The 15,750-nt window shown below is 44.6% G+C and overlaps 1 protein-coding gene across 2 annotated transcripts in view; it reads left to right on the top strand.

Moving 5' to 3' along the window:
• The window catches only part of Sash1 (SAM and SH3 domain containing 1), a 224,507-nt gene that overhangs the window by 47,850 nt on the left and 160,907 nt on the right, over positions 1–15,750 (top strand). Inside the window, exon 1 of one of the 2 annotated variants that reach the window (XM_021174241.3) lies at positions 12,807–13,538. The exons of the other annotated variant lie outside the window; for it this stretch is intronic. Within the exon in view, the coding sequence (XP_021029900.1) occupies positions 13,398–13,538 (141 nt within the window). The 5' untranslated portion in view covers positions 12,807–13,397. Of the gene's footprint in view, positions 1–12,806; positions 13,539–15,750 lie in introns of those variants that run through there. 2 annotated transcript variants of the gene reach the window in all.

The raw sequence follows: 15,750 nt of genomic DNA, 5'->3' as shown, positions 1-15,750 counted from the left end.
GGGTAGACTGTCCAGATGACCTAATTTCCAGAACAAGGGTTCTTTGTGAAGTGTCTCTTTGCTATTAGAATCAACATCATCTGATTCTCGAGAACATTCATTAGACAGAGGGTAGATAGCACCTAGTTGTTCCATTTATGAGCAATGAGAACAAATTAGGCCCAGGCATGTCATTAAAACATTTTCTTTCTTGCATTCACTGAGAGAGAAAATGGTAAAAAGAGAATCTGGTGCCTGCTTGCCCAGGCGACTATTTTTTTTTTTTTTTAAATTTCAAACCCTTTTCAGGCCAGCCCCCACCATAGGAACAGTGAGTGGTATATACTTCCCTAAACAGGGAACTGTTTCACCAAACTCCACCAAGGCGTTAATTAAAGAGGCCCTTCTGACCCACTGTCCTGTAACTAGAACCTTCTGTATCCTCATGTGAGAAGCTCTTTGAGGCAGTCCCCTGTGCCACCTCTTTTGATGAGTTTGTGACAAGGCTCATTTATTAATATATGCAGTTGTGTAAGGATTCTCAGAGAAGCTGCAATAACTGAGCCCCCCCCCCCCCGCCTCTATCTGTATGTGTGTGTCTGTGTGTCTGTGTATCAATGTGTGTCTGTATATGTCTGTATCTCTCTGTGAGCCTGTATGTGTAGGAGGGTCTGTCTCTCTGTGTATATGTATATCTCTCTGTGTGTGTGTCTATGTGTGTATGTGTCTCTGTGTCTGTATGTCTATATGTCTGTGTGTCTATGTGTGTCCATGTGTATCTCTGTATGTTTGTGTGACTGTGTTTCTGTGTGTCTTACATGTATCTGTGTATGTGTGTGTATGTGTGTCTATGTGTGTATGTGTCTCTGTGTCTGTATCTATGTGTCTGTATGTGTATGTGTTCATGTGTCTCTCTGTGTGTGTCTATGTGACTGTGTAATTCGGTGTGTCTTACATGAATCTGTGTGTATATGTGCCTGTGTGTTACAGGAAACTTGATGTGAAAGAAAGGATCCAGGAGAATAAAATGACCTTGATCATCTCTAGGAGAGTCCGTTAGACTCCACTTTTCATGGGAAGCAGGGAAAACTGTATCTCATGAGAAGGAAGAGCTACAGTACTGAGATTCTAAAATAATAGAGGTTTACAGCTGGAGGGACAGTTGGAGTTCTTTTGTTCGCTTTGTAACAGGCAGTGGGCGAAGGTTACTAGGAGAGAAATCAAGTTTCGTGCGATCCAAAATCTGGGCTTCTGCACGAGGGACAGAGCAGAATGAAATCAGCCACGGAGAGCTAATGCAGGCCTGGGTATCCTCGAGTCATGCCTATAGCAAATTTCTTAGGCTTTTAAAAAATGATTAGTGAAAGAAATATTACACTGTCCTTCTAAATTTTGTGCTGAGCCAACACATATGTTTTGTTGTTGTTGTTGTTATTGTTGTTTTGTTTTGTTTTTAAACAGATCGTTATACTTAACCAGAGGCTTTAGAAATGAAAATTACTCAAGGCTGAGGAAGTAGCTGACTGTGTAAAGTGCCTGCTGAGAAATCACCAGGACCATAGCTTGATCCCCAGAACCCATCTAAAAACTTAAAAAAGAAAGAAAGAGAGAAAGAAAGAGAGAAAGAAAGAAAGAAAGAAAGAAAGAAAGAGAGAAAGAGAGAGAGAGAGGAAGAAAGAAAGAAAGAAAGAAAGAAAGAAAGAAAGAAAGAAAGAAAGAAAGAAAGAGAGAGAGAGAGAGAGAGAGAAAGCTTAATGCATGCTTGTGATGCTGATGCTGGGAGACAGAAGGATGCCTGGGGCCCAATGGCTAGCCAGCCAGCCCTTATCCCACACGCACAGTAGGTTCCAGGCCAGTGAAAGACCCTGCCTCAACAACAGCAGCAGCAGCTAAGAACTCTTACAGCCTGTAACTCTAATTCCTGGGCATCCTCATCCCCTTCTGACATGTGGGCTCCTGCATGCACCATGTGCATCACATACCCTCAGGTGCACGATGCCTGAAAAGGACCCAAAATTTCCTCTGGGCTCCTCACCAGAAGCGGAACTGGTGCCCAATGTACCATGACACTGAGACAGTTTTTGTTTCTGTTTTTGTTTTTTTGTTTTTTTGTTTTTTTTAACATTCTCAAAAAGTTTAAGTAAAATGATAAATAGCAAGGTCTTGATTCTAAGTATCAGTCTCCACGGGTTCTTTTTTTCTTCTTGTGGCAGGGCCCTCTCCTATAGTGTCATGGCTTTCCTTCCCATCTTAGTTTATTTTTTAGTTTATATTGAGTTGGATTCCTTTGGTTCTTTGCTTTCAACAAATAGCAGTCAGCTCTAGTTGCTCACATTTTTGGTCCTCATAGGTACCCATAGACAGCCTACTAGAATCTTGCTTCCTGCTAGTAATGCATGTTTCTGAGTGTATTCCTTTTGGCTGTGACCAAAGTTCCCAGAAGAGACAAGTTCAGGAAAGAAGCTGATTTTGGCTCATGGTTTCAGAGGGCCATACTCCACCACAGTAGGAATGACAGTAGAAACTGCGGACTGGAACATCCAGGTTCACATGCAAAAGAATCCAGTTAGCAGAGGAAAAGCTAGAAACCCTTCCTCACTTGGGCATCATGGAATAAACAGAGCATGCTCAAAAAAAGTCTGTGCCTTCCAAAGTAGAAGCAAGTGTGATGTAAATATCCTATACAGAGCTATACACCTGGTGGCTCAGTCTCAATACTCTTGAGGGCTTTCCCTCAGCACACTAGACCACGCCCACTCTTGCTAATTTTTTTCTTTCTTAATAAATACTATCATCTATCTATCCATCCATCTATCTATCCATCCGTAACCTATCTATCAGCTATCATCTTTCTACGATCTATCTATCTATCCATCATCTATCATCTTCCATCCTCCTACCATCTATCTATCTATCCATCTATCCATCTATCCATCTATCCATCTATCCATCTATCCATCTATCCATCTATCCATCTATCTATCTATCCATCTATCTATCCATCCGTAACCTATCTATCAGCTATCATCTTTCTACAATCTATCTATCCATCATCTATCATCTTCCATCCTTCTACCATCTATCTATCCATCTATCTATCCATCTGTAACCTATTTATCAGCTATCATCTTTCTACGATCTATCTATCCATCCATCATCTCTCATCTTCCATCTTTCTACCATCTATCTATCTATCTATCTATCTATCTATCTATCTATCTATCATCTATTTTTCATCTATCATCTATCTATCAGCTATCATCTATCCAGCTATCTATCCTCTTTTTAACTATGTGCCCCTGGTGCAGTCCCTTGTTCTGGAGCACAAGAGCTTGGCGTCAGATGCCCTCACTATGCATGCTCTTCCTTTCCCTTCCTCTTCTTCTTCTTTTTTTTTTTTTTTAAATCTCTGTCTTGCATATTGACCATCTTAGTTAGAATTTCATCGCTGTGAACAGACACCATGACCACAGCAACTCTTATAAAGGCAAACATTTCATTGGGTCTGGCTTACAGTTTCAGAGGTTTCATCTTTTATTGTCATGGCAGGAAGGTTGGCAGGCCCAGGCAGACGTGGTGCTGGAGAGGCAGCTAAGGATTCTACTTCTTGAACCACAGGCAGCAGAAGGGGACTCTATTGCACACTGAGAGGAGCTTGAGCACACACATCCTCCAACAAGGCCACACCTCCTCCAACAAGGCCACACCCACTCCAACAAGGCCACACCGTATAATGGTGCCACATCCTATGGCTTTCAAACATGTGAGTCTGTGGGAGCCATAACTACTCAAACCACAACACTGGCCAAAAGCCCAAGCACACTTTCTATGATTGGACTCTCTCATTTTTTCTCTGAAGCCTCTGTCCCTTCCACAATGCAACACCTCCTGACCACTATAGCTGAACATGCCAACATTTTGACCTCTAACTCAAAAGGCTTGACGTTCTTGCTTTTCCCTCCTCACTGTGCTATCCCACCCCCACCCCCTCCAAGCTTCCTAGATTTACAGATTGCCCTCCCCGCTGTTCCCCTCTCTAATTCCGATGACATTGCTCTTGGAATCCCTTCTATGTCCATTTTTAAATTCTTTACTGATAAAATTAAGAACCCAAATGGGAACATCAAACTCCTTGGTCTCAGTAGCAGAGAAGGCAAGACAGAACTGATGGCATCAGGAGTGTGTGACAGACTCCGCGTGGCAGCAGGCAGGACACAATGACTATGTGCAGGAAACAGGAGAGGGCATGACCTCCAAAGGCCTGCTTCTTTTAATCTACTTACATCAGCCAAAGTTCCAAAGGAGCCCTACTTTCCAAAGGAGCACAGTCTTCCAGATAGTGTCTCAACCTGGGAACTCAGGGTTTAAGTGAGCCATAGAGACATATTTCAGATTCAAACCAGAGCTCTATATAATGTGCCAGTTGAGAATTACATATGGCTTTAGGAATTTTCTAGGCTGCCTGGGCATGATGGCACACATTGCCATTCCGGTGCCTGGGATGTTAAATTAGAAAGATCTCATATTTGAGGCCAGCTCAGGATGTAGAGTTGGACCCTGACTTAAAGAACAAATGACTTAAAATCTATTTTAAAGTTATTTGTATGCGTGTGTCCACCTGTGAATGTGTGTGTGTGTGTGTGTGTTTGTATGTGCTCATGGTGTTCAGGTGACTGTGGAGGGCAGAGGCCTCAGATCATTTGGGGTTGTAAGCACTAGGCACTTGTGAGCTGTCTAACATGTGAACTGAACTCAGGTCCTCTGCAAGAGCAGCATATGTTCCTAAACGCTGAGCCATCTCTCCAGCCTCCTGAGTCTGATTTTCATTGTTGTTACATTTGTTTGTTTGTTGAGATGGGTCTCACTCTGTAGCTCCAGCTGGCCTAAACCTTAATATATGGACCTGCTGGTCTGGAACTCACAGAAATTTGCCTGCCTTTGCCTCCCAAAGGCAATCGCCACCACAAATGGCTAGTAGTGTGATCTTAGATTATGGAATGAAATAGCTGTGATGTTACTGTTGTGTCCAATAGAGTCACTCACAGACAGACTCTTGATATTTCTATGGCAACTACCACAGAGGAAGACCTGTAACCAGCCAGGGTTAGAAGTACTGTTGCTTCTCATAGTAGGAGAGATTTCAGCCGGGGTTAAAGAGATGACTCAGAGGGCAGAAGAAGTTGCTGTTTTCATAGAGGACGGATCTAAGTGTGGTTCCCAGTACTGACATAGAGAGAGGTTAACAGCCATGTAGAATCCCAGCACCAGGAGATCTGTCATCCTCTTCTGGCTTCTGCAAACACCCACGTGCACATGTTTTTATAAGCATGTGTGCATAGGCTCACACACACACGCACACACACACACACACACACACATACTAATAAACATATCAATTAATAATGAAATGTACAAATAAAGAGATTTCACAGGAATGTAGACTTTCCCATTCTTCCTTCATTTGCCTTGTCATCTTGACTTTTTTTTGACAATATTCAACATAAAAAAAGTTCTCAAATTATTATTTTATGTTTTGCCTGCATGTATGACTGGGCTCCATTTGCAAGTCTGATGCCTGTGGAGCGCAGACAGCTTGCTAGATCCTATTTAGTAAAATTGGAGTTACAGATGGTTGTAAGCCATCATGTGGGTGCTGGGAATCGAACCCAGGTCATCTGGAAGAACAGGCAGCACTCTTAACTGCTGAACCATGTCTTCAGCCCATGTTTTCATTTTTTTTTTTTTTTTTAGTTACTCCTTACCTTGCTCTCAGATTTTTTTTTTTTCTCATTTCTCTCAAGTATTTACAGCAAAACAACAGCAACGGAACCAAATCAAACCAAAAAGCCAGGCACTTGATTTTGTATGGAATTGGATCACCTTTCAGGTCTTTGTGAGGAAAAAAAAGAAATCATTGGAAAATTTGTTGGAGAGAAACATTTTAGCCTGTCAGATGCTCCTGGAATTCAGTTCCCCAAGGCACTGTGGATGCCCCACTTGGGAGTGCCAGAGAGGAGCCATTACTGATGAGTGGCAAAATAATTAAATGGGCTTCTCTGTTTTCATTGCTCAACTTCAATGCCAAGTATAAATTAGGGTATTTATAATCTCTCAATTTTAATATATGCTATACAAAACAAGTATTTAACTAATTTGTTAACTAAATTTTGTTCCGAAGAAAGGTGTCATGCTTGCAGAGAGTTTATTACTTTAGTGTAGATACTTAATTTTCTGCCCTTTGAAACCTGGGTGTGAAAATGTGGAAGCCTGGGATTCTGGCATTCAGGAAGCTAAGAATATAGAGAGTTTAAAGTTTACATAATAAGACGGCCTCTCACCCAAACAAAGCAAGCAACAATCAAACAATCAAAACACCCTGAAAAGTAGCTTCAGGCAAGTAATTCCATTTTCTTCCCCTTTTCCTTTTTCCCTTTCTCCTTTCCCCTTCTTTTCCTCTTCCTTGTCCCTCTTCTTCTCTTTCCTTCCTTCCTTCCTTCCCTCCCTCCCTCCCACCTCTTTTTTTTTTCAGACAGGGTCTTAGGAAGTTCAAGCTGGCTTTGGGTTTCTGGTTTCCATGCCCCTGCCTCTCAAGTCCTGGGATTATAGATATGTGAAACTACAGTTGCATGCTTATCTCCCCACAGCATCTTTAATCAGTGATTTCTCCTTCCTTCCTTCCTTCCTTCCTTCCTTCCTTCCTTCCTTCCTTCCTTCCTTCCTTCCTTCCTTCCTTCCTTGGTGTTGAGCCTAGCCTTTAATGGCTAAACCTTCTCTCTAGCCCTAATCAGTAAATTTTAAAAGTTGCATATTTATTCATTTGTGGGGACACACTGGTGTAATTTTTCAATATAGTCTGTTAAAACTTCACATTTTTTCAGCAGTACCCCACTTTTCTTGTTTCGGCTTGCCCAAAGTCTGTCACACTTGAGCCCACAGCACCATCCCCTGTGAAGTGGCATGTACAAATTGCCTGGCCAGGCATGAAGGTACAGCCCTCTCATCCCAGCCCTCAGGAGGCAGAGGGAGGTGGAATTCTGTGAATTTAAGGTCACTCTGGTCTACAGAAGGAGTTCCAAGTCACCCAGGTATACATAATGAGACCCTTTTGAGACCCTGCCTCAAAACCAAAACCAAAACCAAACTGTAAGATCTGAAGGAACACAAAAAACGAACTTGTAGATGATGTTGTGATTGTGCCCTCGAGATGGGAAGAACTGCTATTGGTAACAGAGTAGAAAATGATAACAGAGGCTGGCAGTGAAGATGAAGGAAAGTGGATCAACTTGACCCAGTTCTAGGAAACCATCAACTGGGCTCATCTCTGTTTGGGGTGGGCGTGGTACGGATCAGAGGAAAGAATGAAGAGAGAGCCAGGGTGTGGAAACCAGCAGATGAATGGAATGCAGGATTCAAATGGGAAGGAATGAGTTAGGGGTCCAGCTCACTGGATGAACCCTTGACCAACTTGCTTAAAGCCTGAGACACTCATGGGGGGTGGGAGGGATGTACAAGACTGACCAGCTGGCTCAGGAGTTAAGAGCACTTGCAACACCACCTTGAGGACCCAAATTCAGATCCCAGCGACCACCTAGCAGGCGAGGAATGACAGGTGTTATTCACACCTCTAACCCTAACCCTGGGACTGTGGAGTGCAGGGATAGGAGGATCACTGGAGGTTGCTGGCTGCCAGCCTATTTGAAAAACAAAACAAAAAACAAACCCAGAGCTTTGGCTTCAGTCAGAGACCTGGCCTTTATGGAATTAGGCACACGTTAGCCTCCCATCCCCGCTACACACGCAAACACAACTTAAACACAATGCAAAGGAGCTGGGTGGAGGTTTGGATGGTGAAGGGGAATCCTCAGCAGTGGTTTAAGAATGTTGACGTTTACAAGACTTGTTTGTTTGTTTGTTTGTTTGGAGACAGAGTTTCTCCATGTAGCCCTGGCTCTCCTGGAATTCAATCTGTCCTCTAACTCAAAGACCCGCCTATCTCTGCTTCCAGATAGCTGGGATTAATGGCAAGTGCCACCACACCCAGTCATAAAATGTATCTTAATTTTAAGCACAATTCCAAAGAGAAAGTATGGGTAAACAGATAACTGTCTTTACTGTTATTATTATTATATTCACTGTGAAGGCTGATGAGAGATGGGTAATACAGCTTGGTGGGAGAGGCTGGGCTTGATCTCCAGCACACAAAAATGAACAAACACCCCAAACACAGAAAAACAAAAACAAACAAAAACAAAAACCAGAGAGTACAAACGGAGGTGACTGCAGAGTCCTTGTGACCACACCCGGCCAGAGGTAGCCTCTCAGCTTTGTGACTCATGACCACATTCCAGGGCTAGGAATGACTTTGTGTGACCCAAGACCTTAGGTATGATGAACACGGAAGGAAACTCAGATCTGGCCTCACTGGATGAGTGTGTGTCTGTGTGTGGGGAGGGCTGGGGAAGGGGGCAGAGTTCTCCTGGGTGAAGATCCTTGCATAATCACCAATAACCTCAGAACTCTGAAAACAGGCGGCGTGGCCCTCTTTTACATAGGACATAAATAATTTGCCAAATGTTTCAAAAACATAACCGTAACTTGTCTCATTTCTGATATTTGTGCTTTCTGGGTTGGGATTTAGCTCAAGCGGTAAAACACTTATTAGCAAGCCTAAGGCCTAGGGTTTAGTCTTCAGCTCCAGGGGATGGGGGTGGAGGGCTGGGGGCAAATTAATATTTGTGCTTTCCATGGTAAATCTGTACTTTCACCACCACACCGCCTGAAGTCCAGTTGCCTTTCTTGTTGTTGTCATAATGGCTTACTCAGACTGAATCAAGAAACCTAACTACCTAGCTACCTTGCAACTTCCAGTGACGGGGCCTGAAAACTTGGAATCCTGACTCACTGAAAGAACATTCACAAAAAGTCATTATAAACATGTATATGTAGTCCTGTGTTTTATAATAACATACGTGTAACATATGACATATGGTGACAATATGTCAGCCATTTCTAATACATTTACTTGAGCTGACCACATTGATTTGTAATGGTCCAGACCTGAAATCCCAGCACTTGGGAGGCAAAGGCCAAGGCTATCCTTTGCTACATTGTGAGTTCAAGGTTAGCCTGGGATACTGCCTTAGTCATTGTTCTATTGGTGTGAGGATTCGCTCACAAAAGCTCAATTCTTTTATTTATTTGTTTGTTTATTTATTTATTCATTCATTCATTTATTATTTTTTCAAGACAGGGTTTCTCTGTATAGCCCTGGCTATCCTGGAACTCACTCTGTAGACCAGGCTGGCCTCGAACTCAGAAATCTGCCTGCATCTGCCTGCCTCTGCCTCCCAAGTGCTGGGATTAAAGTCATGAGCCATCACCCTGGCAAAAACTCAATTCTTAATCCTAATCCTTTCAGATAGCACCACTCCCAGGTGATTTAGCATTCAAATACGGGAGCCAAAGGGGGACATTCTTATTCAAACCACCACCAGGACCACAGAAGCTCTCGTAGAAGAAAGCATTTAATTGCTTTTTGTTTCAGAGGTTTAGTCCCTCATCATCCCGGTGCAAGCACAGCTGACAACCAGAGCAGGAGGTGAGGGCTAACTTTCTGGTCTGCAGACAGACAAAAAAAGGAAAGAACACTGGGCCTGGCCTGGGCTTTTAAAACCTCCAAGCCTACCCCTGGTGACACACTTCCTCCAACAAGGCCACACCTACTTTAACTAGGGCTCAACTCCTAAATCCTCTTAATCCCTTCAAATAGCACCACTCCCAGTGGTCTAAGCATTCAAATACTGGAGCCAAAGGGGGCCATTCTTATTCAAACCAACACCATACATAATACCAACAAACAAAAGCATTGGTCAAGAGTGGCAGAATTGATTTCCCAATTCCAGCAAGCTGGAAGAGAGCCTGGGTGGAAAGGACCACTTGGAGCCATAGGATCTTAGTGTACTCTCTCTCTCTCTCCTTTCCTTACCTTGACAGGGTTTGTGGAAATCAAACATAGACCAAAATCAGATGAAAAATGAAGATGAGCGATGATTGTAATTCTTTGATAAAGGAAAAGGAATAGTTTAAAAACCTGAGAAGGCATTTTAGGAGACAAGACCCATTTTAGGGCAATGTTTAGTTACATTTTAAGTTAGTTTATGAAATTTGATAAGGAGATTCAGCATATACTTATGTTTGTTTGTTTGTTTATTATTTTTTAGTGTTTTATATAGCCAAAGCCAGACTTTAACTCCTGATCTTTCTGTCTGTGTTGGGGTGTATAAGCTTAAGTCATTAAAAATAGACAGAACACACACACACACACAGAGACAGAGAGAAAGAGAGAAACAAACACTTCTGTTTCACCTTTTTAATTATTATTATTTTATTTATATGAGTACACTGTAGCTGTCTTCAGAGATACTAGAAGAGGGCATTGGATCCCATTACAGATGGTTGTGAGCTACCATGTGGCTACTGGGAATTGAACTCAGGACCTCTGGAAGAACAGTCAGTGCTCTTAACCACTAAGCCATCTCTCTAGCCCCTGGTCAAAATGATCTGTTCCAGAAGTAGAGAGGCAGACATTCAGGCAAAAATGTAATTTGCCACCATAGACATAGCCATATGCCCACCCCCAACATATTGTTTATCTCCTTCCCCCAGCCAGGTGTAAGGCACTGCCAGGAAAGGGAGCTCACTGTGGAGCAGATTCAAGGGCAGCCTGCTATAAGCGCCAAATGCTAGCTAAGGTTCAGATGTAGCTCATGTGGTACAGCAAGGCCTTGCTAGCTTTAGGTGACCTGGAAGCACACTGGCCTCTGAAGGACCTGCTGGGTAGCAATTAGCTTGGCCTTACTTCCTCTTGGATAGGGAAACTGTTGCATGGAAAGGCCCTCAGGTCATCTGAGTCAAGAAGACATAGAGTCCTGATTGGTGTCTGCATGGGTTCTTCTTAGACCCAACCCGAACTCCTGCTTGCATAACTCACTCTGTAGGTTTTCATGCAGAGGGCAGACTGCATGTCTCCACCTTAAAGATCTCTATAAAGTCTATTTTCCTTTTCTCACCATTTATTTTGGTGTCTTTATAGATAAAACCATTTTCTTTCTTAGTGGAGTTCGTTTCGACTCCTAGCATCAGACAGCACCAGTGCTGCTGGGACATAGGTTTCTCCGACGATAGGATAAACCAATTCAAGCCAAATTAAGTTAGAAAGGCAGGTTTATTGGAGGACAGCTCTCAATCGGTTCACCAGTCCCAAGGAACAAGACCAGGGAAGTCACCATGCAGAAAGGAAGAGGGTGGGTGGGGGAGAGAAATTAAGAAAGAAAGGAGAGAGAGAGAGAGAGAGAGAGAGAGAGAGAGAGAGAGAGAGAGAGAGAGAGAGAGAAGAGGTTGAGGGAGAGATAGACGGAGGGAAGGACAGAGGGAGGAGAGAAAACAAAATGTCTGATTATATAGGGAAGAGCCCCTGGGGGAGGGGAAGCCCAGGTCTGGTAGGCCAGGGCCAGGCAAAGGGGACTGAGGGATTCTGGAAAAATCTAGAGGCTAGGTCCACTTGGAAATGTTAAATGGGCACCTAGTTCACTCCTCCCAGCCCTGAAACCCAACATCTGGAACTGCATTAGCCCAGAGAAACTTCTGGCCTGGCTCCACTCATTCAGGCTCTAGGGCTCTTCTTCAGTTAGAACACCACACACACACACACACACACACACACACACTATCCTCCAACCTAAAAAGTGTGAGAAGGGGTAGTAAAATCTTGTGTGTGTGTGTGTACATTCACTTATACACATACCTGTGGACGGCAGAGTAATGTCAGGTGTCTTTTTCTACCATATACCACCTTGTTTTTTGAGACATGATCCATTCTCAATGAACCTGGAGCTTAGCAGCTGTCTGGAATGCCAGCCACTAAAGCCATGAAAATCCCGATGTCTCTACTTCCCAGCCTTATAGGCCCATACTGCTATGGTAGGGTTTTACTTAGATTCTGGGCCTATCAGGTCACCAGGCTTCCCGAGCAATCACTTACACCCAGCACTCCATCTCTCCTGCCCACCTCCCACTTCTTTTTAGGCTTTGACATTGTGAATGAGAGCTATTCACCCATTGCATAGAATGGTGTTCTCAATGTATGCAAGCTGAGAAAGAGATAGAGACACTTCAGAAGTAATTGTTCTATCCGGGGGACCCTCACTTCACCCCCTGCCCACTCCACCTCCTTAATTAAGAGGCAGATTCCGTGGGTTTCTTTAGTTTCACAAAGTGAGCAGCCACAAAATCAAATAGGATAGGCATTGTCATCTCTTAGAAAAAATTTTTGATTAGTTTTTAAAAGGAGGAGGAGGGGGAGAAGGGGGAAAATGGACCTCTTCGGGGATATTTCCCTCTGGCATTTTCACTTGGTTAAACATATCGAGGCCTGAACTGTGCATGGGCTTAGCGGCCATAAAATTAACTTTTATTTTGAACATACCCCTTGCCTGTTTCTTCCACGAAAAAAAAAAAAAAAAAAAAAAAAAACCTTACAGCTCAAAGAGGGCTGAAACCCCTAGAAGTGCACGGCACTGCGGCCACTCGGGAGCCGAAACGCCCGGACTTACGACCCAAACAATGGCTCGTGACCAGGCGAGCTTTGTCACACTTTGTTTTCCAAGAAGCTTGACAGACAGGACTGTAATTTTAGGGGTTGTCACCATACGGACTCCTCTTGAACTCAAACTCAGCGAGAGGCTTAAAGATTAACTTTCTGCAGTTTCCGTGGCGGAAGGCGCAGGGTGAATGGCGCGATTGGGGACTTGTGCAGGGCCCCGGGCCCGTGGCGCGGTGGCGCTTTCAAAAGGCGATTTGTTGGCCAGGCTGAGGCTCATTTCCATGCAAAGCGCCTGACATCAGAGCACCTTTTGTTGCTAAACGCTTTCTTGAGCCTGGAGGGGAGGGAGTCATGTGGAGTTGGAAGAGCTCATTCTTAAGAGAGGGGTCCAGGACTAACTAGCCCGGGTCCACAGGCGTCACTGTCCCCTGCCCAGCCTTACACAAACTCTCCAGTAGAGGCGAGTCGTGTGCCACCCGTAGCCGGTCCCCGAAACAGGACGCAGCACCCGTGCGGTGTGGCTCCTGTTTCCCTGGTCCCGTGAACTCCCCGCCGCAGACAGTGTTGTGGACTCCGCTCCAGCTACCCTGTTGCTGCGCCCGGCCGGGCTAGGAAAAGTTTCTGGAGTTGTCAATCGCGGTCACCCGGGATCGAGGTGCCAGTCTAGGCAGTGGTGCTCGTACCCAGAGGAGCCTGGGGCATGCGACGCGGGGGCGCGGCCCGGTGACGCCGCGGGCGGAGAACTTGCGCCCCGTCTGCCGACGCGCTGCTGCGAGCCGTGGGCAGCGCGGGGACCCGGACACACGGGGACGCGGCCATGGAGGAGGACGCGGGAGCTGCTAGCCCGGCGCCGGAGCCCGAGCCTGAGCCGGAGGTGGATCCTGCCCGGGAGCTGGAGCCCGAGGCCGGTGTCTCTGAGTCAATCTCCCGCCTCTGGACCGACGTGATGGGCATCCTGGTGAGCTACCTGGGGAGGCAGGCGGGGGAAGCGGGGCTCACCCCTCGCCCACCTATTGGTCACCTTTCTTCTCTCCGCTGTGTTCTCTCTATATAGGGGTTGAAACTGTAATTTAGAAAAACCAAACCAAACCAAACCAACCAAACAAAAAAAACTCTACTCATCGGGTCGTATCAGAGACACCTCTTGAACAATCGACTGTAATTAGGGACACCTGCTTAGAAAAGTTGGCGTGGAAAAAGCCAGAAAGAGTAGATGTAAATACTACTTGTAAATATTTGGCGAGTGGATTCCTAATGGCCTCTTGGTATTGATGTTTATCCGCACAGGGCTTGTCCTGTGCCCATGAGCGGAAAACAACCGTTTCCTTGTGCAGAACTACCACGGTGTTTACTTGCTCTGCCCTCAGCTCTTCTAGTTTGTAGAATTACAGGATATTTGTTTTATATGTTTGGCGCGGAGAACAATAAGGCATATATTGCTGAATCGGTGCTGATAAGGGGTTGTGAACTGCCGGGCGTGGTGGCGCACCTGGGAGGCAGAGGCAGGCGGATTTCTGAGTTCGAGGCCAGCCTGGTCTACAGAGTGAGTTCCAGGACAGCCGGCACTACACAGAGAAACCCTGTCTCGAAAAAAACCAAAAAACCAAAACAAAACCAACAAAAACAAACAAAAAAAAAACCCACCCCCCCCCCCCCAAAAAAAAAAAGAGGTTTTGAACTGTCCAGTGGTTAAAACTGCCTCTGGATTTATCTTAGTTCTGGAAAGTAGTTCCACTGAGGATGAAATTTTAACCTGCTACGAGTTTACCTTGGATGGATAGGGTGTTAGCCGTGTCTCTTTGGGAACGATATAGTTTTCTTCATAGTGATTACAGTCTTGGGCTTTGGAGTTAGTCTGGTTCAAATCCCTGCTCCCTAGGGTTTTAGCAGTGCCTCTTTGGGCATGATACAGTGTGTAGTTTTCTCCATAGTGGTTAAAGTCTTGGGCTTTGAAGTGAGTTAGCCTGGTTCAAATCCCTGCTCCCCAGTTGTCTGTCTACAATTACCATATCAAGGTGATTCACTCCTGATTCTCCATCTCACTTGAAAAACAGGAAGATGTGTCCTGGGTTTTATGAGAGGCACTAGGTCCATGTTTATGAGGTACTCAGCATATTGCCAGATGAATGGTAGATGGTCAATGAATACAGCTCTGTATATTTTTTTCTTGCAAATAGAGCCTATGTCTCATCTTTTTGGGCATCTTGAAGTTCAGTGTATCTCATTTTCCTGGGTTAAAGATTTCTGTCTGTGCTTTCAAATACATAATAAAAGACATATTTACCTACGTTAGAGCTTTATGTATGTATGTATGTATGTATGTATGTATGTATGCTGTGTACGTAAGTCTTGTGGATTTAAAATCTGTTGCATCTCCTAAACTTTTTCAGAGATACATACAATTCCCAGTTGAATTGCAGGAAATCAAGCGATTGTTTTGTGAGTGGTGACAGACAATCTTAAGTTTTAAACCGGCAGACACCTTATCTTGGTTCTTGCCCAAAAGCCACTCTGACTTTTTCAGTCCCAGAGAGTGCTGCTTTGATAGTATCTCCCGGTTGCCATCCTTAGGTGGGTGTGCCGTGGGTGGGTTGGGGGAGGGGAGTGCTGGGAAAAGTGCAAGTCACACCAAGTGCTGTTTGGGGAGGAGGATTGGCAGGTCACCCTTTCTGAATATTTGCATCCCTTTCCCTGGCAGATTCTAGCCCAGTTGTAGCTGAGTGTTCTTTGGCTGAGGTAAAAGAAGGGGTGGGGCCCTAGGAGATCAAACCTGGTATTCAAAGAGCAGATGAAAGAGAAAATAGATGTTTTCTTACTCAGCCTGGAGTTGAGTGTGAAGCAGGAGAGAGCGTCAGTATGGCCCAACCCTTCTCCTATCCTTTATACAGTCTCCATTTCCTTTGGGACAAAAAAAAAAAAGTTGGGCATTCGGTAGTAAAATGCAGAGAGGTAGACCTGGCTGCCGTGCCTCTGTACATACTAGCGGGAAGGTCCTATGTTATGAGGAGGGCTCTTGCTACCACTAGAGAGCTGCCTTACAGGTGTTTATTAAAACCTACACCTTTGGGGCAATATTTCAAGACACAGAGGTGACATTTGGGTGGCCCCGTTTTTGTTGAAACATGAGGTACAGTTTCTTTTATTTTGTGTTTTTAATTATGGAAGTCTAT

Source organism: Mus caroli, unplaced genomic scaffold (genome assembly GCF_978045245.1).
Source record: "Mus caroli unplaced genomic scaffold, Mus_caroli_1 scaffold_9, whole genome shotgun sequence".
Taxonomy (NCBI): domain Eukaryota; kingdom Metazoa; phylum Chordata; class Mammalia; order Rodentia; family Muridae; genus Mus; species Mus caroli.
This window is presented reverse-complemented; position numbering and strand designations above follow the sequence as displayed.